Here is a 22425-nt window from a genome sequence, read left to right as displayed (position 1 = left end):
TCTCAGGCAGCTTTCTTTTTATGGACAGGTCTCTGGACATATTTTAAAAATTGGTGGTATCTGTTGCTCATGCCTGGAATTACAATTGAAGTTACGTCTGTTTGGACATCTGTGTCCTTCTAAAAATCAGGCTCCCCACCAATACTTAGTTTTAGCTGCATAAAATACAGGCTGAAGTTATCCATATATAGACATTTTTTCTGACATTCTGGTTTTCATCAGAAAATATAGCTTAGTGTGAGATTTAGCAATGGATATCTCTTTTTTTTATGGCCTTTTTCTTTTTCTCCCTCCAGATTTAGGGGTCTGGATTTCTTTGGAGGATGCCGCATTCTTGTTAATAGTGATCTTGGTAGGAGATGGTCACAGATAGTAAATGTCAGATTAAGCTTTGTTATAAATGCATAATTTTGCATTTGACCAAATACTTTTAATTTTTTGTCTTTTTTTTAAATTATAAGCACAGCAAGAAGCAAATGAAAACTTTTAGTAAACACAACTACAACCAAAAAGATCCAGTGATACATGGAATAATTATTTCCTGTTGTCAGTTCTTTTGAAAAATCCCAGTTTTTAATCTTGTTGAAATCTGTTGAATTCTCTGGATATGACTGAGTATGTGGACTTGATTTCATGATTTTTATTTTCAATAGGCTTTGAAACTTACTGGCTCTTGATAGTTAACCTGACTGGATAACTTTTGTGTTATTAACCAGCACTACAAAATGTGTGACGGGAATGTTGCCTCTCAAGGAATGGGTGACAAATTCTTCAAAGATGAGGCAATACATGTTCAGGAGTCACACTACAGAAAACTGCTAGTGATACTAGAATAGTTTTTACTCTTTAACATAGTAAAGTCTTAAAAAAACCAAGATAAAAATTCTGTTAAAACAGTAGTAAGAATATAAGAGCAATATTTGTTTCAACCATTCACTTTTTTGTTAAATTTTCTATACTGAATATTCCAAAAGAATGTTCAGACTTGTTAGTGTTTTGCCATATTACAATTTGCTCTGAAAAAAATTAATCATACTCTAGCCAGGGCTTATTATTTTAAGAAACATTTATTTTAAACTAGTTTTCACATAGATTTATGAAGTTCAGACTGCTATTTGTCTGAGTGTTACGGAAAATTTATAAATAGGTTTTAAATCCCCAACAGCAGCATTTCTACTGAGATAAAAGTAATAAGAGGAAAATAGTTCTTCTGGTGAAGATTATCTGTCTTAAAGTAATGGTTTTGGGAAAAACCATGAAATACAGACTAGGATGTTAGGCACTTTTGAGAATCTCAGACTCCTAGCTGGAGTAAATTTGGTGATATCAGAAACACTAAACAGGTCTCCTAATGTAATGAAGGGAACCTCATTTACAGTAGGTGCAGGTTATGCTGAACATGCTCTCTTGCATCTCTTTCTGTTTCTTTCCCCCCAGTCTTTGAATTTCTGCAGAGGTATGCTTTCCTCCTTTTACTGTCTCTCCATTCCTTCTTATGCTGAAGGCATAGAGGAATAATCTGAAGGTGGTCACATTCTGTATGTGCAGTAGCCCATCCATTACATAGCTACATGTCTGAAAATTTTGGGAAGTTTGACTCATATATCCCCCTCCTCCTTTGCATTATCCATCTGAATTCCAAATAAAGGTTTTATCTTTGCTGTGGACCTATTTGTTTTTTATCCATTTGTTACTAAAGTAACAAATTCAGAAGACTTAAATGTTATTTCTAATCAAGGTAAGTGTGCATTGGTGTTTCATGTGTTGTGGCTTCCATACAAGAGAACATGGACAATCAGCACTGAAACTTCCTCATATGACTGCAACACTGGAGGCTTTGAATACCAAACTGCTGCTTAAGTGTTCTCATACTTGTGATTTCACCTTGATCTTGAGTTCAAGGGTAGGTATCTTCCACTCTGAAATCTGCAACACAGTATTGCCTAAGAGTGGTGAAGATAGCATGTTAAATCATTTCAACTGTAATTGTTAATAACTGTAATTACAGAATCACAGAATCATCTAGGTTGGAAAAAAACTTGGAGGTCATCTAGTCCAACCGTTAACCTAACACTGACAGTTCCCAACTACACCATATCCCTAAGTGTTATGTCGACCCGACTCTTAAACACCTCCAGGGATGGGGACTCCACCACCTCCCTGGGCAGCCCATTCCAACGCCTAAAAACCCGTTCTGTAAAGAAATACTTCCTAATATCTAGTCTAAACCTTCCCTGGCACAACTTGAGGCCATTACCTCTTGTCCTATCACTTATTACTTGGTTAAAGAGACTCATCCCCAGCTCTCTGCAACCTCCTTTCAGGTAGTTGTAGAGGGCGATGAGGTCTCCCCTCAGCCTCCTCTTCTCCAGACTAAACACCCCCAGTTCCCTCAGCCGCTCCTCGTACGACATGTGCTCCAGACCCTTCACCAGCTTCATTGCCCTTCTCTGGACACGCTCGAGTAATTCAATGTCCTTTTTGTAGTGAGGGGCCCAAAACTGGACACAGTAATCAAGGTGCACCTTGAGTACAGGGGTAAGATCACTTCCCTGTCCCTGCTGGCCACGCTATTTCTGATACAAGCCAGGATGCCATTGGCCTTCTTGGCCACCTGGGCACACTGCTGGCTCATGTTCAGCCGGCTGTCAATCAACACCCCCAGGTCCCTCTCTGATTGGCAGCTCTCCAGCCACTCCTCCCCAAGCCTGTAGCGCTGCTGGGGGTTGTTGTGGCTCAAGTGCAGCACCCGGCATTTGGCCTTATTGAAACTCCTACAGTTGGCCTGAGCCCATCGCTCCAGCCTGTCCAGATCTCTCTGCAGAGCCTCCCTACCCTCGAGCAGATCAACACTCCCACCCAACTTGGGGTCATCTGCAAACTTACTGAGGGTGCACTCGATCCCCTTTTCTAGATCATCAATAAAGATGTTAAACAGGAGTGGCCCCAAAACCGAGCCCTGGGGGACACCACTCGTGACCAGCCGCCAACTAGATTTAACTCCATTCACCACAACTCTCTGGGCCCAGCCATCCAGCCAGTTTTTTACCCAGCAAAGCGTGTGCCCATCCAAGCCGTGAGCAGCCAGTTTTGCCAGGAGAATGCTGTGGGAAACGGTGTCAAAGGCCTTCGTGAAGTCAAGGTAGACAACATCCACAGCCTTTCCCTCATCCAATGAGCAGGTCACCCTGTCGTAGAAGGAGATCAGGTTTGTCAGGCAGGACCTGCCTTTCATAAATCCATGCTGTCTGGGCCTGATCCTCTGGTTGTCCCGCATGTGTTGTGTGATGGTACTCAGGATGAGCTGCTCCATCAGCTTCCCGGGCACTGAAGTCAAGCTGACAGGCCTGTAATTTCCTGGATCATCCTTCTGACCCTTCTTATATATACGGGCATCACATTGGCCAGTTTCCAATCTGTCGGGACCTCCCCGGTCAGCCAGGACTGCTGGTAAATGATGGAAAGCGGCTTGGCGAGCACCCCAGCCAGCTCCTTCAGCATCCTCGGGTGTATCCCATCCAGTCCCATAGACTTGTGTATGTCTATGTGATGCAGTAGGTCACTGACTGTCTCCTCCTGGAATGCGGGGGAGTTGTTCTCCCGGTCTCTGTCTTCTGGCTGAGGAGGCTCAATTCCCTCAATACAGCTAGTCTTGTTATTAAAGACAGAAGCAAAGAAGGCATTAAGCACCTCAGCCTTTTCCTCATCACTTGTTACCATGTTTCCTCCTGCGTCTAGCAGGGGATGGAGGCTTTCTCTGGTCTTTCTTTTGCTGTTAACACACTTACAGAAACATTTCTTGTTGTTCTTGATTGCTGAAGCCAGATTAATTTCTAGCTGGGCTTTAGACCTCCTGATTTCTGCCCTGCATAGCCTCACAGCCTCTTTGTAATCACTGTGAGTGGCTAGCCCCTTCTTCCAGAGGCTGTAAACTCTCCTTTTCTCCATGAGTTGCAGCCAAAGCTCCCTGTTTAGCCAGGGTGGTCTTCTCTGTCGCCGGCTCCTCTTACAGCACCTGGGGACCGCCTGCTACTGAGCCATTAACACTTCCTTCTTAAAGACTGTCCAGCCTTCCTGGACCCCTATATCCTTCAGGATCATCTCCCAAGGGATCCTGTCAAGGAGGTGCCCAAACAAGACAAAGTCAGCCCTTTGGAAGTCCAGGGTGTCAGTTCTGCTTCCCCCTCTCCTGGCCTCTCTAAGAATAGAGAACTCTATTATTTCATGATTGCTGTGCCCTAGTCGGCCTCCAACCGCCACATCATCCACCAGCCCTTCTCTGTTCACAAAGAGGAGATCCAGCAGGGCACCTTCTCTGGTTGGTTCACTCACCAGCTCTGTCAGGAAGTTATCTGCCACACATTCCAGGAATCTCCGGGACTGATCCCGCTCTGCTGTGTTGTATTTCCAGCAGATGTCTGGGAAGTTAAAATCTCCCACAAGAACAAGGGCAAGTGATCGTGAGATTTCTCCTAAATGCCTGTAGAATATTTCATCCACCTCTCTTCCTGGGTGGGTGGCCTATAGTAGACTCCTACTACAACATCTGCCCTGTTGGCCTTCCCCCTGATTCTAATGCAAAGACAGTCTACCCTGTCTTCACTACACTTGTACTCAAAGCAATCATAACAGTCCCTAACATACAGCGCCACCCCACCACCTCTCCTTCCTTGTCTATCCCTCCTAAAGAGCTTGTAGCTATCAATTGTCGCACTCCAATTGTACCACTATTCCTTAGTGTACTACTTACTGTAAGAAAGATGTGCTGGTCACCTCAAACCAAGAATTCTGGGAGTCTTCTAATTTAAATCACCTTTTTAAATCTTGCTATTTGCTTTGTATCCACTTTTGATATCAGTGTGTTTCAATTTTATCTCCCATGCTGATCTTGAATCATTACTTGAGAAGAACGTCCATAACTCTGGTTTGTGTGAAGTGATACAGTTCAACCCAAAGTCTGCTTTTTTGTTGCCTATCCTCAGAATGGACTGTCATAAAAGATGACCTGAAAAGGTAGTATGATTTCTCAGCAAAAGTCTCTGAATATAAATGATTTAAAGATATATTTTATTGGAAGCTCTCATGCAAACAGATTCTCTAATGGAAGAGATCTGATATGCAGTTGGACACAATCACAGCACTGTGCCTGAAAGCTATATGCTTCTTGTTGAAAGGTGGTATAGGCATATATAGGTCCTGGATCCCTGGTGTGGATAAGGTTGTGATTTTGCCATGGTCACAAGATACTTTTGCTAGCAAAGAGCAGAAATATGTGTGGATTCAGGAAGAGTAACAAAAAATTGAAATGCATATCTATATAAGGTATGTTGCTTTTTACTTGCTCTTTTGCCATCTTGTATTATTGGCCTCAGTATACCAGTCAACTATGGAACATGTAAAGAACTGGAAAGTTTAAAAAAATGCATAAGCAGAAAACAGGTTTTGCAATAAAACTGGTGTGCACGTTGTATTACTGGGAAAAAAAACCATGTTTGGTTTTTGGGCACCAGAACAAATGAACCCATGTACTAGAATATTTGGAATATTTGTGTTTTGCTGTACTACGTGAAGCGCTAGTATAATTGTTGTTAGACAGCAGTTAGCTTGACAACAGAGGGAGTCAGGAAAGGAAATCATGTCTGTGGTGAAGCTCCCTTTAATAGTCAGCGAGCTTAAGAAAGAAGTCCAGAGCACTAATTTCCTCTTGATCTTTGGAAGTAATATATATTAAAAAAACCTCTTTTCTTATGCTGGTGCTTGAGCTTGGTCATTGAATCAGGTGATAAAACTGCTTTTCACATGTACCTATCAAAATCGCTTGTGATTCTTCACTTCCAAAGGCTGTTCATATAAGCATTTTTATAGGGACACCTAGCACTCAAGTACTGGCCCTAATCTTACAGTGAAACATGGAGATTTATAGTCCTACTTGTTAAGCTCTATCAAGGAGATTTACTGAAAATTAAAGATCTTGTGAATATACATCATAGGGCCCTTATGATCTTGAATTCTTAATCTTGGCCATCCGCAGGTTTTTGGAGTGCAAAAGTGAATGTTTTTTGTTTTTAAAGGTGACGAATAAGTGTTTATTGTCATGTTGTTAGTGTAAGGCCGATTAAGACATGTGTTTCTCAGGTAACCCTCTCCTTTCCTTTGAGTTCACAGACAAGGAGGTATCAGATGCTATAGGCAAGAAATGCTGTCCTATTCCAGACTAGAAGACTCTTTGTGGCAATATCCATTCTAAGAAGGGAGAATAATCGCAAATAATTCCTACTCATAGGAAGCCAGAAGACAAAGTTTATGAGTAAACTGACAAAATGATATTTGAAAATTTGTGAGTGGGAATGATAAGAAAGATCTTGAAAGCAGGAATATTTCTGGACGTGTGTCTAGGCAGCTAAATAAACCAGAGTATCATGATTTGTTCCTGCATGGGTACTTAGCCTGTACTTATGCCCAGCAAGTCCCAGCTCCTGTACAGTTTACAGGAGCAACGTTCCGCACTCCCTTCTTGTTTCTCCCAAGCATTGCCATTACAGAGAATATAAAGTAATGACAGAAACTTAGATTAGAAATATCCTGGATTGGGTTTTATTTTGTGTCCGTCCTTCCTAGCACTGATATTTTTTTTTGTTTGATTTCTGTAGGCAGTAATTTTAAAGCTGTAATGTTGATTTACAGCTTTATCTTTTTGTCAAATTGTTATTAAACAGAATTTGATTATCTTTTTGAGTATAACTTCCTTAGACTGAGAATTTATCATATTCTTCATTCCTTGATGATGATCTTTGCCCAGCATATCAACTGGTGCTCAATACTGGTTGCAAGACATACAACTTCCAAATAAATCAATTAATGAAAGCATTTTAGTCTACTTCATTGAGATGCATATCTCTGTGTTTGCTTGTAGCTCCTCTGTATTTTTAAGATAATAGCAGAGTAGTCCTGAACCAAGTTCCCAGTCCAGATTCTTGCAGTATTTATAGGCTCCTGTGTGAGTCCCTCTGATTATACATAATTTGCATAAAGTACCAATCATCTCACTGTTTCTATTACAGTCTTTAATCACTTTATGTGATGAATAGATCCATTATGCCTGATAATCTGGAACTGAAATGTCAAATCCAGGTTCCTGTATAAGCGAAAGACTCTTTTAAATCCAGAATTTTTGAACTAAAAACGTACTGTTTGCAGGTGGTGAGACAATGTGGTCCTACCAGTGTTAGGCTGACCTGACCTGAAAATGGCTTTTGATTCAGTAAGTGTTCTCTTAAGGCAACTTGTTGAGAAAGAGAGAAAACAGAATTTCATATGAAGTTGAATTAAAATGAATTACATAATTGCCAGTCTTTGCCAGCCTTGCAAAGTCCTTAAGTATTTTGTTGGACCAGCCTTTGCCTGTGAGCCTGTCTCTTTGATGATTCTTGCAAAGAGTTTTCAGAATGTCTGGCAAAATGTTGGATCTCTTGGCTATGAACATGTTTTCCATGTTAATTTTGCTGTCTTGCAGAAATGTGTGTTATTCCTAATGACTTCAGACATTTTACTTCTTTTTCTCATATTTCTTCCAGTAGTGTAAAAAATTTCCACTCGACATTCCCTTAAGCCAGTGCTTTAAGGAAGAGCTATGACAAAAGTATGCATAGAATAGGGTGGCTACAGTGCCTGTCAAAGTAGAGTAGGTGAACCTAGGCCGGCACTTTCTCTAAAAATCTTTAGGGATGTTGCACTTTTAGAGGAGCTATCCTGCTGCAATGAATGCTGGTGCAGTGTCTTTGTTGTATGTGGTTAAACTGTCTGGTGGAACCGTTGTCACAAGGAACAAGATCAGTCCTAATGCAGAATGAACAAGCAGCAAGGTAAAGCCGTAATGCAGCATAAAGCATAGCTAAAATGCTTCCCTGTTAGTTTAAGTGACTGAGAAAGAGAAAATAAGTCATAAAGTTCCTCTGTTTTCAAAAATAAATTTGTGCTTTAATATTCTATTTTTATAACATGAAGTATCATTTTGAAGCCATAGGTAAAGTTTTTTTCAGTTAAACTGATTTAATACCTTTTCTTCTCATATTTTTGCTAAACTGGAATTTTTCTTCATATTAACAAGTATTGGGCAAATGCTAGCTAGAAAATGCTTCTGTATCATTAATGTCAGTTTTTAGCATTTACACTATTGATCAGTAACTGCACCTGAATTCTCCATTCAGACATAGTCTCTAATGCATTATTGAAGGCATTTCTAAACTAGTCTAAAAAAGCAAAAAGGGGCTGAAGAAGAAATGTCTATAACCTCTTGCACAGTAATATCTTTCTGTCCACTTTTTACAAAACTAGTTTTTGGAAACCTATTTTTTTCTATGATGTATTGATGATGGTAATTCTCTCAAGATTTTATCTGTATTTTAAGTGTTTATATCTGTGGCAAGAACTTTCTAACATGGCTATAATTATCCACGTCTTTTCCCACTCTGCCTCCCCCTCTCCCCACCCCATATTTCTATGGATTTATAAATCAGACTCAAAATTCCAACTGAGTACCACTGGTTCTTCTCACCTTGCTACAGGACTCACAGCTGTAAGGCACTGGCCAGATAGTAGAAAGGTAAAAATTCTTTAGATTGTGCTAGTAATAGCGTATCATTCATATAAACCTAAATAATCTAATCCATTGCGTTGGGAAATATCACCCTAACGATAAATGAACTTGGTGCCACAGTAAGGCAAAATATAAGGAATTTAATTTTATTTTTTTTCCCTTCTCAGCAAAGTCTCAGTTATATCCGATAACTAATTTCTGGAAAAAACATCCTGTGGAGGAAGGACTTCAAACTATGTGATCATGGTTATCCTTCTCTCATTATTATATATGAATCTATTAATTTTGTAACTGTTTTGGGTTAGTTCACCTGGATATGCATTTCAAAATTGCTATATACCATGAAATATTCTTTGCCAATTGTAAAAGTCAAATCTGTCCAACTGTACATTTTAACTGTTTTTCTCCTGTAAAATTACAGAAACTTGATCTTTGCTTTCTGCTCTGTCAACTCAAGCATCTTGAATGTCTTTTATAGACTCTTGCAAAGGTAGCCTGGCTTCCCGGCCTGATATCCAGTTGCTCTCATGCTTGAAAAGTGCTTCAGTGAGCATACATTTAACCTTTGTTGTTGCTTTGCTCAACAACGAAAGTAAAGGATAACTTAAAAAATACTACCAATCCCAACAATCTGATAATAACAGTACTGAGAGTGATGAAGTCATCCCTAATCTCTAAAAGCTTTCAAGAGTGTCTTCACAAAATGTTTTAAATCATCACTTTCCTTAATTACTTTTTTCCTGTTCTTTACTGTGTTTTCTTAGATGATCACTCACATTCTACTTAAGACTGAGTTATTGAGAGTACTCTGTGATTTTTATAATAGGCTTGTGTTACTGAAGGTGCTGAGAACCTGTACAACTTGAACAATTTCCTCTCAGTGTTTCTTAGCTATTTGCCCATTGAATCTAGTTGGTTTTGGCTGGCCATCTTTTTATTGGTTCTCATACCTTTTCTAGAAATGCTGTTGTTGAGGGAAGAAGTGACCAATGGTCAAAAAATAGGTCTAAAATCTTCTAATACGTAGCCCTGAACTTTAGTTAGAATTTCATCATTTGTATCTTTGGAGAATCCTACTGAAAAAAAGCTTCTGGGGTAAAGCAGGTTATGTTGGTGACAGGAACTGTAAAGCATGAATTAGTTGGGATGTTTATATACACATGGAGTTACAAAATGAGCAGTTATTTCTCCTGTGGAATATAAAAAGCTGGCATCTTATTCTATTTTTTAAGTAAGACTGGAGTTGTTAAGTCTACCTTCATTGCAGTAGAATGCAGAATACATCTAAGGGCTTGTTTGTGTTTACAAGACTAGGTTTGTTTTAGGTGTTTCATTTTAGAGTGCCTTTGATTCCCACACAACTTTCTTCGAAGAAACATAGCTATATATTTCAGTGAATTTTCTTCATGCTATTATGTTTCTGGTAGTTCTGCAAGGACTGTTCAGCACTGATTTGCTTCCTGCTAGAAGAGGTTGGTATTTTCCTCTGGATGTTCAGATAGTCAGATGTTCAGATGACTGGTGTCATCCTGACTGGATGCTACCTTTCTGTATAAAAGCTGCTAGGCAGCAGTGTTACCCTTTTCACTTCCAAGTGTTCACTTCCACACACTTGCTAGAGTAGCTAGTGATCTCCTATATGGATTTTTACAAATGAATAAATTTTCTTCTTTGACAAAGTTCATGTTGAACCTCTTTTATGGAAGACTTGCTCTAGTGTAGACAACTATAAAAGATGATCAGAAACTAAGAGGGGGGAACATCCAGAGCTGGTCTCTGCACTGCAGAAAAGCGAAGTAGCTCCGGTAGAAATACCTAATTCAGAGATCTGAACTGGGTAATTGAGGACGGCCCTACTATCTGCTGATACTTCAGGAAACCAGGTCGTTTTTACGCACATGATGTTGTTACTACATGGTAGTATGGTGGGAAGTTTTTCACATAGCATCTCTGAAAACCCAGGCAGCACAGACATAGTGGACATCCCTACCTACTGTCTGAGCCCTGGTATCCAAACTGAAGGAGGTCTGTCTAGGCAGCCATAACTCTTTGATCCTACGCGTTTGGGCTCACACAAGGACTGTGGATTGCGAGCCCAGTACTTAAACTTCTGTGGAGCAAGTTCTTTTAGCTTGAAAAACATTGTAAAGTCATGTCCTACCAATATATAATATAGGTGCTGTGGCTTTTTACATAAATACAAATTATTTTTCTGTAAACATGGTCTGCATCTATGTTGGAGAAAGTTAGATGCTGCTTTAAAAATACACACATTTAATCCTGTCTCACCAGCATGTTGAGAATGACTGTTGAATTGGAAATTTAAAGTTTTATGTACCGTGGTAATTGAATGCACCTGTCTCATTTCATAGTGGTCCAGCTGATGTTCCCAATCATGAACACGTTTAGCCTGCCAGCTTTGTCTTGGAGAAGCTGCTGCACACAGCCCACCATTCATTGATGAGCCACCACTGATTTAATTCACTGGATTTAATAATGGGCCTTCACCTCACATTACTGAAGAAACTGGGCATTTTCACAGAGGTTATTTTCTGCTTGCTCTTTTGCGGAGGCATCAAAACAGCTCAGTATGACCTATTTCATCTCTTCCAGACTGAAATATGAACCACAGAGATATTTTAAAACTGAAGTTCATTGTATGGTATCACATATATATTGTAATTGTGGATACAATAAAAAGAGAAAAAAAAGAAAAGATAGACTGACTCACATTCATTAGTAAAGTTACTGTTTTAGGAGTTCAACAATCAAAAACAGCCTGCAGAGATGTTATTAGGCAAAACAATTCTCACAGGACTGGCCATGATGCTGATATTTTCTTACTGTTTGATCATTATTGAAGTAGCTATATTTTTATTTAATGGTGATAATACCCTAGTAAGAATGGAGTGTTTCTTTGAAAGAAAATTCTCCTCTTCATCAGACTTAAAGGCTTCCTTTGAAAAATGAGGATACTTTCAACTGCTGGGTAAAGCACCTGCTGAACAATTCCTGTGGTAAGAAACTGAAATATTTTAAAAATGTTAGACTCAAAATTAGATGTATAGGCAAAGTGTATCATGCGATCTACTCTGTGATGACTGAGGGAAAAATCTTTGGTGTCCGAATGCCTTTTCTAGGAGTATGAACTCACTATTATTAAGGTGGAGAAAATCTAGGTTCCTGCTAAGTCTGTATTTTTCCCATGTCATGCCACTTTATCAGGGCTTAAATTTATTACAGTCAAGTTTGCTGGATTATGGTGCTTTATATTAAACCTAATTTATTTGTAAGCTAGTCTGCATAGATAGAAGATACCTTGCTTGTGAAATTGTGGAAAAATGTGGTTATAATGAATGCAAGTGAGACTGTCTACACATTTGCTTTCTATTATTTTCACATTCTCACCATATTTTGAAAGTGAGTTCTGATGACTGTTGCTAGAAATAATTAGTCCATTGATTTTCACTGTTTTTTTTTTTTGTTTTTTTTTTTTTTTTTAAATAGTATGTAAAAAAAGGTATTTTCAGTTCTACAGTATGTTCAGCACATCAGACTGAAGTGGATGCTACAGCTATTTTAGCCTAACGGTTGAAAATGATGTCAAAATTTGACTTGTTACAAACTAAAAATAATAGATATTACATAATTTCATTTGAGACCTAGAACACAAAGAAGGTGCTGGACCTAGTAACACAAAACATGAAATACTGGAACTGCACAATTTTAAAAATAGTTTAAATTAAATGCCTTGGCCAGCATGTACATTTGTAGGCAATAGTACTGTAGCAAGGCACTAATCAGCTAAGTACCATAATCCTCCTTATAGGGTAAATTCTTACTTGACCTCCAGCTATATACAGCACATGGTAACAGTATTAAACTATAACACTCCGCTCATGCTCTCAATAGCTTCCCTTTGGGTCAGCTCTCTGACTTGAATTGCTGTTTTTTTCATATACTAGACCTTTTTTTTTCCTAGATGCCTTATATTTTGTAATTGCATTTTGGGGGAAGGGATTGCAAAATATATCTAAAAAACTGTCTCAAAATTAAGAGACTGTTCGTATGATTTCACTGAAACTAGAGGATTAAATGAAAGACCTAGCCAGAACAAAAATTGATGTATTCTCATGAACCCGAGGCTTCCTACTTCCCAGATGTGCAGTGGCTGATCAAAAGGTAAAGCAGGGAAGAAAGACGCTGAATATATTGTGTGAAAACAAATTGTAATGCTCAGCATTTTTTTGTTCTTTTTGGGGATGATTAGGAAGATATTTTTTACTTTTAGCAAAAAAAGCTCAATGGAAATACTGAAAAGCTTCTTATTGTGCTGCAGATATATGAGAATAGTATCTTTATTGTACTTTAAATTAGTATTTTAAATTGTATAATATTTTCTGTGACAAAAATATTTCTTGAGAAGTTTGATTACTTTTCATAAAAATAGTATATGCAGAAGTTTGGAATTTTCTTGTATTTTATATTAAGTCCTTTTTAGTAACAATTAAGTATTGTGTTAACTCATTCTTATGTTTTAATGTTTCTGTGACCTACTATTCTTTTAACACCCTGGGTTTTAAACTCATTTGAATCCTGCTGTATGCCAGCTGTTAATTGATTCCACCTTTCTGCAAATGATTTCTATGGTGTCAATACTGAGACAGATAACTAGAATGCACATTGTGACCAATTTTCAAAAGAAATTTAATCCATTTAGCATTGTTTTTATGATTAGCTTTTTTAACAAGAGATTTTACTGGAAAAGTAGGTGAGATATTTCTTGTTTATATATTAAGTGGAAATAATTAACAAAATATTATTTTGAAAATGTTCAAAAGTAGAAATAAAGACAAATCTCAGGCTGTTTATTTGTAAAAAGTAAGCATTCTTCAGTGTAGCTGAATGAACAGTAAAATTAAAATATAGTTATTTTACTCCTCTCTTTGCAGTTCTCTAAAATCAAATTATATGATATAAGGGCTACTGGAAACTCAGTCAAAATAAAGGAGGTCAAAGCCGTTTCTACTGGTAGTCCCGTTTTCCTATTCGTGAGTTTCTTAATGTAATAAAAAACTGTGAAATGAAGTGATTGCCCAAATTTTTGTAGATTAGCAAGGGATAGTTAAAATCACTAGTTTTGTTCATCAGTCCCTTGTTTTTTCCATGTTATAACTCTTTTCCCCACACAAATTGAAATTAACTCTTGAAAGCTGCAATGCTGAATTTTTGTTGAACTACTTGTATACAAAAGATGTGATTCTGAAGTAATTGTATTGTTTTATATGTCCATACAATTGTGTCAAGTTCAAAGCAAAGCTGGTATCAGTGGTAAATTTAATTGTGGTAGTGTTTTTTTACCACAGATTTCCTTTCATTCCATTGATACCAACCCACAGTATGTGAATTTATATTTTCAGATAAAATCTAATAGAGATCAACATCTGCAGTATCACTCTCATGCTTCAGTAATTTTATAATCATCATTGTAAACTTAACTCATTATTGTTTGGAGATATTTAGCTGGAAGGGATTTTAATGGTTCAAAATACGGTTACTATAAAATTTGTAAGGCGTGGCTGAAATGAGAAAAGAAATAATGTCTCGGATGAACTTTACTTAGCGAGAATTGCTTAGATATCTGAGTGTTAGATGTACTTCAGGGCAGGCTGTTTAAAACTATATTGGACAAGAAATGCAATAAATACCTTTTTTTTAAACCAGAGTAGGCTGTTTAAATGAATTACCTTTCAAATCGTGCATTGGTTGCTTACGTTCTTTCTTTTTTTTGGTGGGGTGAGAAACCAAGGAGAAGAGAACAGACAGATCAGAAGAATAATCTAGTATAAAACTAGACAGCATAGAAGAACTGCAAAAACAGATCCTCGTAGAAACTGGAACTGCTTAGAAGTCAGAAAAAGCTGTTTTTTCAATAAGCTGGAGCCATAGCTGCTTTGGAGAGTGTGCAAAATGATTTATCATGCACAGTGTGACTCAGCAAAAGCAAAGGTTATAAGCAGAGAATGAGAAAAGGAGTTAAATCAATACCAGCTAATCTCTTAAAAACACTTCCAAAAATAGGTAAATATTTTGCAGATTCTTCAGTATGGCAAAGGAAGTCTGTGGAAATGCTTTCATAAGAGTACCTAACAGTGAGAGAGTAGGACCTTCCCTGAGAAAGGCAGCCAGATCTTAATTTTGCATGGCAAGTTTTGTGGGTTCATTGCAGTCATGGGAGTTCTAGTCGCAAGGTCCGGAGTGTGTTCAGCTCACCTTCATGTACCCTAGGAACTTTTTTGCGAGATGTCGTGATGGTCTTTTATCTTCTCCCTGTCACTGTTGCTTTAAAACAAATGCCTGACTATCTGTTGAATACAACACATACAAGTATAAAGGTTTAGAATAGTAGAATTATTCTTATATGATCACTCAGGAACCAATAAATGCTGTTTTTGTGAGAGGGGCCATATAGTAAAGGAGAGACAAAACTGTGCTCAGTGTATTTGATGAGGTCTCTAACAAGAAGCTCTGTCTCTGGCATGGCTTTTGTGACAGAGTTCCAGCGGGAAATGTGAATTTTTACCTACTCTGAAATATTCTTTCATGTACTGAAAGGATCACATTTTGAAAACAGTTAAACAAAGTTACAATATGTGCAGGAGAAATATTTTCAGTTTTAATTTTCTAGGCAATTTTGTTCCTTGCTGATTTATTGGAAACAGAACAAAATATTAAAGTAATGTCTACTGAAGTATAAGTAGGTCTTACAAGTAGGTGACGAAAATTCAGTTTTCAAATAGCTGATGATGGCTCAGGCCCACTGAGCCCTTCCTATTTTTTAATTGACCTAAAACTTATTTATAAAAATTTCCAAGTAAATTTTGATGAATTCAGGTACCCATATGTTTGAACATATCTTCAGAATTATATTTTCTTTAAAATTTGCTGTAGTTCAAATGTGTCTTCCATTGGTCTGAGGACAAGATTAGTAGCCAGGGAGATGTGAGGTCTAGTTTTGACAGTGATATAAATACTTTACATGTGACAGTGGTTTTGAATATCTGTGACTTCTGAAATGTGATGGGAACTTACCTTTAAAAATTTCCTTTTCCTCAGTATGCTTGGATTAATTTTTTAAAAATCTAAATCAAAGCAGAAGAGTGTTTGCTCTTCAAGGAAGAATACAAATGATTGTCAAAGACTTTCAAGCTATGTAGTTCCATTACTGAAATCAGAGCCATCAAAGCAGAATAGCTGTCTAATATTCTTCTATGCTGTATTTTAAGTACTTACTTCCTATTGTAGTGTGGAGGAGTTGAATAATTTAACTTTATGAGCAGGAGGTAAGGTTACAGTCATGCTATTTGCTTTTTCATAGTACTAGTGATATCTGTAGCACACTGCAAATAAGGTTTCCATCAGTGTAAGGTTAAGAGATGTGTGTTAAAAGACCAAATGTTGTGTATTGATAAATTACAATTAAAAAAAAAGGTGATAATTAATAGAAAATAAATTTCAGTTTGTATATTTGAAAAAATAGTATTTATAGAATGTGCCTGATGAAGAGATTTGTGAGGGTTCTAGAGCTTTCTAGCCATAATGGAGATTTTATTTTATTATTGTTTCAAAGAAGCAGCAATCACAATAGCCTGGAGGATTTTACAGTGGTGTGGTAACCTTTTCAGAAAAGGTGGTAATCCTTCTGACAAGAGATATGTAGTGCTTAGTTGAGCTGACAGCTGGAGGGTGCGTATCACAGCTGTTGACACACATTTAAAGTTGTCTTAACTTTTAATGTTTCAGGAAAGTCCTGGAAAGGCCATTTTTAGCCATTTTTGATGGTGTATCTAGCTGCAGGTACATGAGGAAAGGCTTTTATTAAGGAATCTTTAAGGTAGTTAATGGTGAGAAATGGATTAGACAAAGGCTCATGAAGGTGAGTGAGAATTAGCTTGTGATCTAAAAATAACAGCAGTTTTTAATAGTAGTGACTGGCCATAAGTTTTCAGGACTACTGTTCCTCCTACCATGATTTAATAACACTGGTTTAAAATGTAGAGCATACTGTGTTTGTAGCAGGTATTTTTAAAATGAAGAAGAGTGACTAATGGTAAAGAGGGGCTAATTGTGTTGTGATGAGAAGTAAAGAAAAATGCAGGCTTGAATACTGAGTTGTATGGTGTCTGCTGGGCAGGATGAGCCCTCTCCTGCAGCAAGGCTTCTGGCCGATCAGGTGTACAGGTACGGTTAATTTATTTCTGATGGATAGGATTACAACTTCTGACATTTGATCCTGGTAGTGAAGTTAGATCCCTTCAGCAGGGATGAAATTAATTAGAAAGGGAGTTTGAAGGTGCTAATCAAAATAGGCCAGAAATTAAATTAGTTACTTTTATCCATCAGGCTGCTTTCTCTGAAGAAAAAGGTTGCATTTTCAGGAAGGTCCTTATTCTTGCATGTAGCCTAGAAGTTGACACATGCAGGGCACCCGTGTAAAGCTTTTTCCTTTATGAAAGGCTGGAAAAGATTGAGGACCCAGCTGATCTTTACATTACTGTCAGGGATAAATGGTGTTCCTATGTTCATGTCTTAGCAACAAAATGGAGGAAAGGCAATGACTGCTTGTGGTACATGTAACAGAAAAGGTTAGAAAATGTTTCTGCAAGAGGTATGAAAATATAATGCTAAATTGGCACATCCTTCTCTCATTAACATAGTTCATGCTAGAAAAAGGGGTGGATTTTTTAGTAAGTCTTGTGCCAGTTCCTCAGTGATGTGTTTTCCTGATAGAAATACATTTGCCTCAGCAAAAAGTCTACAATAAGTGATTTTACTCATACAGAAATTCCATCTTTTTTATCCTCTCACCCTCTTCCCCCATGACTTTGTAGCAGCAATGTTTCCAGAAGATATTGTCCACTATTCTTTACATCCATATGAAGACACTGTGACATGGAGTCGTAGATATATGCATGCGTATACATGTGTGTGTGTGTGTGTGTGTGTGTGTAATCTCCTATATTAGCTAAAACAATTAGTAGCTAAAACAATTCTTGATATTCTGTTGTTTATATTACTATAGATCCATGTATACAGTTGTTTAATCCTGAAGACTGTGTACACTCAGTCTGCTCCAAGGCAGTGTGAGATTTGTCAAACTAGATTTTGCATGGTTTTGTGTGTTACACAGTTCATGATGGAGTTGATCCTGTATATCACATTCACTAGAGTGTTTTGATGTCTTGAAGAGTCAAATCTGTGCAAAAATCTGTGGCTGTGAATACAACTTGATCCATATGTAATATAGACTGAGTATATACAGTGTGAGTGTTAACAGTAGAGTATGTGTACATTCTATGTGCACACTTAGTTGTCTCAGCCTTGCAATGAGATCCACATGGATGAATGCCATATCCGTTGAGTGCCATCTATTCCAATTGAATTTGCATAGAGATAGGAGATTTTGCCTATATGAGGGACAGAATTGGGGAGGGGAAATGAGACACATTTTTGTCATAGGCATGGCGAAAATTTTCAGCGATGTAGATAATTTGCTCCTGGAACAAGTTATTTTGGGTTGTGGCATATTTTTCATCAGCTGAAGTATTTAAATGAAAAATATTTGTCTACCTTAAAGTAAGTTTTGACATCTAATCTCTGTTGTCTTAATAAAAACTTCTGTGTCTTTGCAAATTGTCTGGGTTCTGCTAGTTCTGTTGTCCTAATTGTCTGTTCCCACTGGCCATTCTGTTTTAGACTTATGACTCTGTTCACATCATGTTAGAACAATTCAACTGGAGTTCCCAGTAGCAGAATCCATAGGGTTTTTGTTAAACTTACAGAGGTTATGATTTGTGCTGGTACGAACATGACACTTTAATAAGACATATAGGACATCTTAGCTTCACCATAAGCAAACAGGCATCCAAATGATGCTTATATTACTTGTCAATACTTCACAGGAAGAGTTGCATTTTTGCAAGATTGAATTAGTTTCCTGATTTGCAGATGCCATTGTAAGGCTAAAGTACTCTAGTATTTACAAGGCAAGACTGAGTCCAAATCTTTCAAGCACAGATTAATGACCCTGTATGGTACCCAAGACAGGATGCCAATTTGCTGGTCACCCCCCTGCGCACGCTCTGCTCAGACAGTTGTGATTTTCCCTTGCTGAGCAGTGACCGCATTTCCTTTCTGGCTGTGAGAAGAGCATTTTCTCTCCTACTAGCTAGGCAGAGCCCTTTCTACTTTCCTGAGCACCAAGGAGAACCTGTTTTTCGTTCTCCCCTTTACTAAGTTGTAGCCTTTCCTTTCCTTATAACTTCTAGGACAACTGTGGCAACAACAGCTTTGTCTTTGCTCTCCTTTTTCTTGTCCTTCTCGACACTAGGCAGAATCTCCTGGTTGCTGCCTGCAAGGCTGCCCTTCAGGAACAGTGGCCATTTGTGAGGGTAGAAAACATTTTCAAAGGGATCTTAATTATAAAGATAGAACTAAATATAAGAGGAAAAGGCTGATAACACAAAAACAGATTCACACATTTTTTCATATTTTCATACATATTTTCATTACTTAAAGCTTGAGATGATCTATTTTATCCCAGAGAAGGCCTACCTCAGTCTTTTATCCACGTCTGGGATCTTTGCTCCAGTTTCCTGCAGGTAACTCCTTCAGATCCACCTGGGATGAAGAACTAAGTACGAATCTGAACATGTCTGAAAGTAGCATTTTAAATGCTTGTTACCCTGTTAGGATTGATAAAGGCAGGATCTGAAGCTCCAGCTTGTTTTTTCCCTATGAATCACTACTTCCTATTTAACTTATCCCTTCTAATCAAGTAGGAAACAATGCTGTATCGAAACAAACAGAACGTATAACATTCATAATGTATATTCCAGACACATCCTCTATTAAAAATATTGCATATAATAAGATCACATTCTTCAGTCAATCATTTATCAGTGTCAGGGAAGAATATCTGTTGATAATTCTTTTTTCACCTTCCTCTGAAGCCTCAGTTGTTGCCTGTGGCTAGATATCATCTGTGACAAAGAGTCAATGCTTAATGCAGAACAGGAACTTCATTCTGGTATCTGGCTGATGTGTCTTGCTCAAATGCTTGTACTAATACCATGGCCATCCCTATAGGGATGTGAAGAATTTTTTTGTCAAGTCAGACAGGCAGGCCTTTGAAACTCTTTCCCTTCTTATGTAATACAAATGTTTTGTTTTCTGAGTTCAGGTCTTCTGAGATCATCTGATTTAGACAAATGCTGCTATTGGATCTTTGTCTGTCCTGTTTTCTGCCCTTGGCACACATTATAGTTTTGTGGGAACTGAAATGTGTGTTTTTAAGCAATAATGGCGGCTAAAAGGTGAAACTAACTGAATGATCCAGCTCGCATGAATTTCTATGGTGATTATAAAACTCTATGAAATAGAAGTATATGGTCAAGTTATATCACTGTAAAATGATTACAGAGGATTATAAAATTTTAGTACTTACAAAGCTGTTATGACTACAAAGTAGCGTAAGTATTTGTATTCTATATTTTATAATGTTGTATTAGCATTTTTATTTTAAAGCTGTTCCTGATATAAACTGTGCACCATAAGCAGATTTGTGGCAGGACATGCTTTCTTTAATTTAGTACAGAAAATGTGTGAGCACATTCACAAAGAAATGCAATGAACAGATTTTTTTTCCATCAGCAGATCATTCTGTCATTTAATTAGCATTAACTGTATATTTGTGCTGCAAGAAATATTGACAGAATTCTCTTTCTTCATTCTTGTCATGATTATTTAGGAAAAGAAGCCCATCAATATCAAGAGAACAGAACAGAAGATACGACCAAAGGGACGAGAGAGACGAATATTCACAGTATGCTACATCAGACAGTGCGATGCCCAGGTCACCATCAGATTATTCAGATAGGCGGTCACAGCGTGGGCCTCAGTTATATGAAGAACCTGAACTGGGTGATTATAGAGACTCCAACAGAAGGAGTCGCAGGCGTTCCAAGGAGTATCCGGTAGAAGAGGAAGATGCACAAAACAGGGAAGAATATGAAAGGCAGCGAAGGGAAGAGGAATACCAGGCACGATATCGAAGTGATCCTAATTTGGCTCGTTATCCAGTCAAGCCACAACCATATGAGGAACAAATGCGTATCCATGCTGAAGTGTCCCGAGCACGTCATGAACGGAGACACAGTGATGTCTCATTGGCAAATACCGAGTTGGAAGATTCTCGGATGTCTGTGCTGAGAATGGAACGACCGTCAAGACAAAGATCAGTGTCTGAGCGCAGGGCTGCCATGGAAAATCAACGTTCATACTCTATGGAAAGAACTCGAGAGGCTCAGGGACCAAGTCCCAATCGTCAGAGGACCACAAATCATAGCCCTCCTACACCTAGGAGGAGTCCAATTCCTCTGGAAAGACCAGATATGAGGCGCTCTGATTCATTAAGGAAACAACACCATTTGGATCCCAATTCTGCTGTACGGAAAACAAAACGTGAAAAGATGGAGACCATGTTACGTAATGATTCACTCAGCTCAGACCAGTCTGAATCTGTCAGACCTCCACCACCAAAGCCCCATAAAACGAAAAAGGGAGGTAAAATGCGCCAGGTTTCATTAAGTAGCTCAGAAGAGGAATTAGCGTCCACTCCAGAGTACACGAGTTGTGATGATGTAGAAATTGAAAGTGAAAGTGTTAGTGAAAAAGGTAAGATTTCTAATTATTTGACTCTTTCAATATATAGATGTGGTTTAGGTTCCATTCCATTTTATGTTTATTTTACCTGTTAGAGTTGATTGCAACCACATATCTACAGCCCTTCAGAGGTGACAAGTTTGTTGTGATGGGAGTTGTCTTTTTCTGATGTTGTGTTTCATTTACTTAAATCTAAAGTTAATGATTTACATGGAAAAGAAGACCACAGCTACTAGCAGTGTTTGTTAATGTTAAAGGAAAAAATATGCCGATTGAAAAACCTGTTAATTAAATCTGAAAAGTATCTAAAGCTGGGCTGTCATATAAGGCCATGGTTTCATGTCCATTAATACCAGATTTGCGTACTCCTGGATCACAACGAGTGCATATTTGCTCTGGATCAAGTGTGGGCGCATGACCGCATTTCTGTTGAATTAACTAGAGCACATGATACAGAGCTTATGTCAGTTTCATGCTGGCTGCTGCAGGTTAAAGAACATCTGATCTGCAAAAAACCTGTGTGTATAAAGTTAACCCATTCAAGCTGTTAAACAAATTTAAAATGACCGATGTGGTTTATACCAATGGAGGTTTCTTTCTGTTGTGGGGCTATGGTGCTTTTTCGTTTTAGTGCTTTTTAGGATTCATGATATTGGAGTTACTTGACTGTCAGAAAGAAAAGCTAAGATTAATTGAAATGATTCCCAACCTATCCAAAGGTATTGTATGACTTAAATATGAAAGCATTGGGGACCATCACTTTAAACTGGATCAAACCAATAATATTACTTTGCTTACCTTCATATATTTTGTTGGTCTAAAGTACAATAGTTATAGCCTTTTTTCAGTTATTATTCTTATGCTAGTGCACCTTTACTAATTCTTATGAATGGTCATCTGCTGTTGTGGATTGGGATTAGAAAATTTGCTACTATTTCTTATTAACATTGCTATCAAATTGGTTCTGAAGCAAGTAATTCGAGTTGGTGAAATAACTCAGAATTTTCATATCTGTAACCATGGTCTGATAGATAAGGAGCAAGATAGTGTAGAATAGAAGGAAATTTCACCCAGGTCAAAGTAGCCAGTTACATGCACTTACACGA

The 22425-nt window shown here is 37.9% G+C and overlaps 1 protein-coding gene across 27 annotated transcripts in view; it reads left to right on the top strand.

Annotated features, from left to right (window-relative positions):
- Positions 1 to 22425, top strand: part of RIMS2 (regulating synaptic membrane exocytosis 2) — a 500381-nt gene that overhangs the window by 196458 nt on the left and 281498 nt on the right. For all 27 annotated transcript variants that reach the window (XM_074814158.1, XM_074814086.1, XM_074813314.1 and 24 more), the window contains one exon: positions 20406 to 21331. In XM_074814158.1, the coding sequence (XP_074670259.1) occupies positions 20406 to 21331 (926 nt within the window). The remainder of the gene's footprint in view (positions 1 to 20405; positions 21332 to 22425) is intronic.

The sequence above is a fragment of the Strix aluco genome, chromosome 1 (genome assembly GCF_031877795.1).
Source record: "Strix aluco isolate bStrAlu1 chromosome 1, bStrAlu1.hap1, whole genome shotgun sequence".
Classification (NCBI taxonomy): domain Eukaryota; kingdom Metazoa; phylum Chordata; class Aves; order Strigiformes; family Strigidae; genus Strix; species Strix aluco.
The sequence above is the reverse complement of the archived record's forward strand: the minus strand, read 5'-3'. Positions and strand labels throughout refer to the sequence as shown.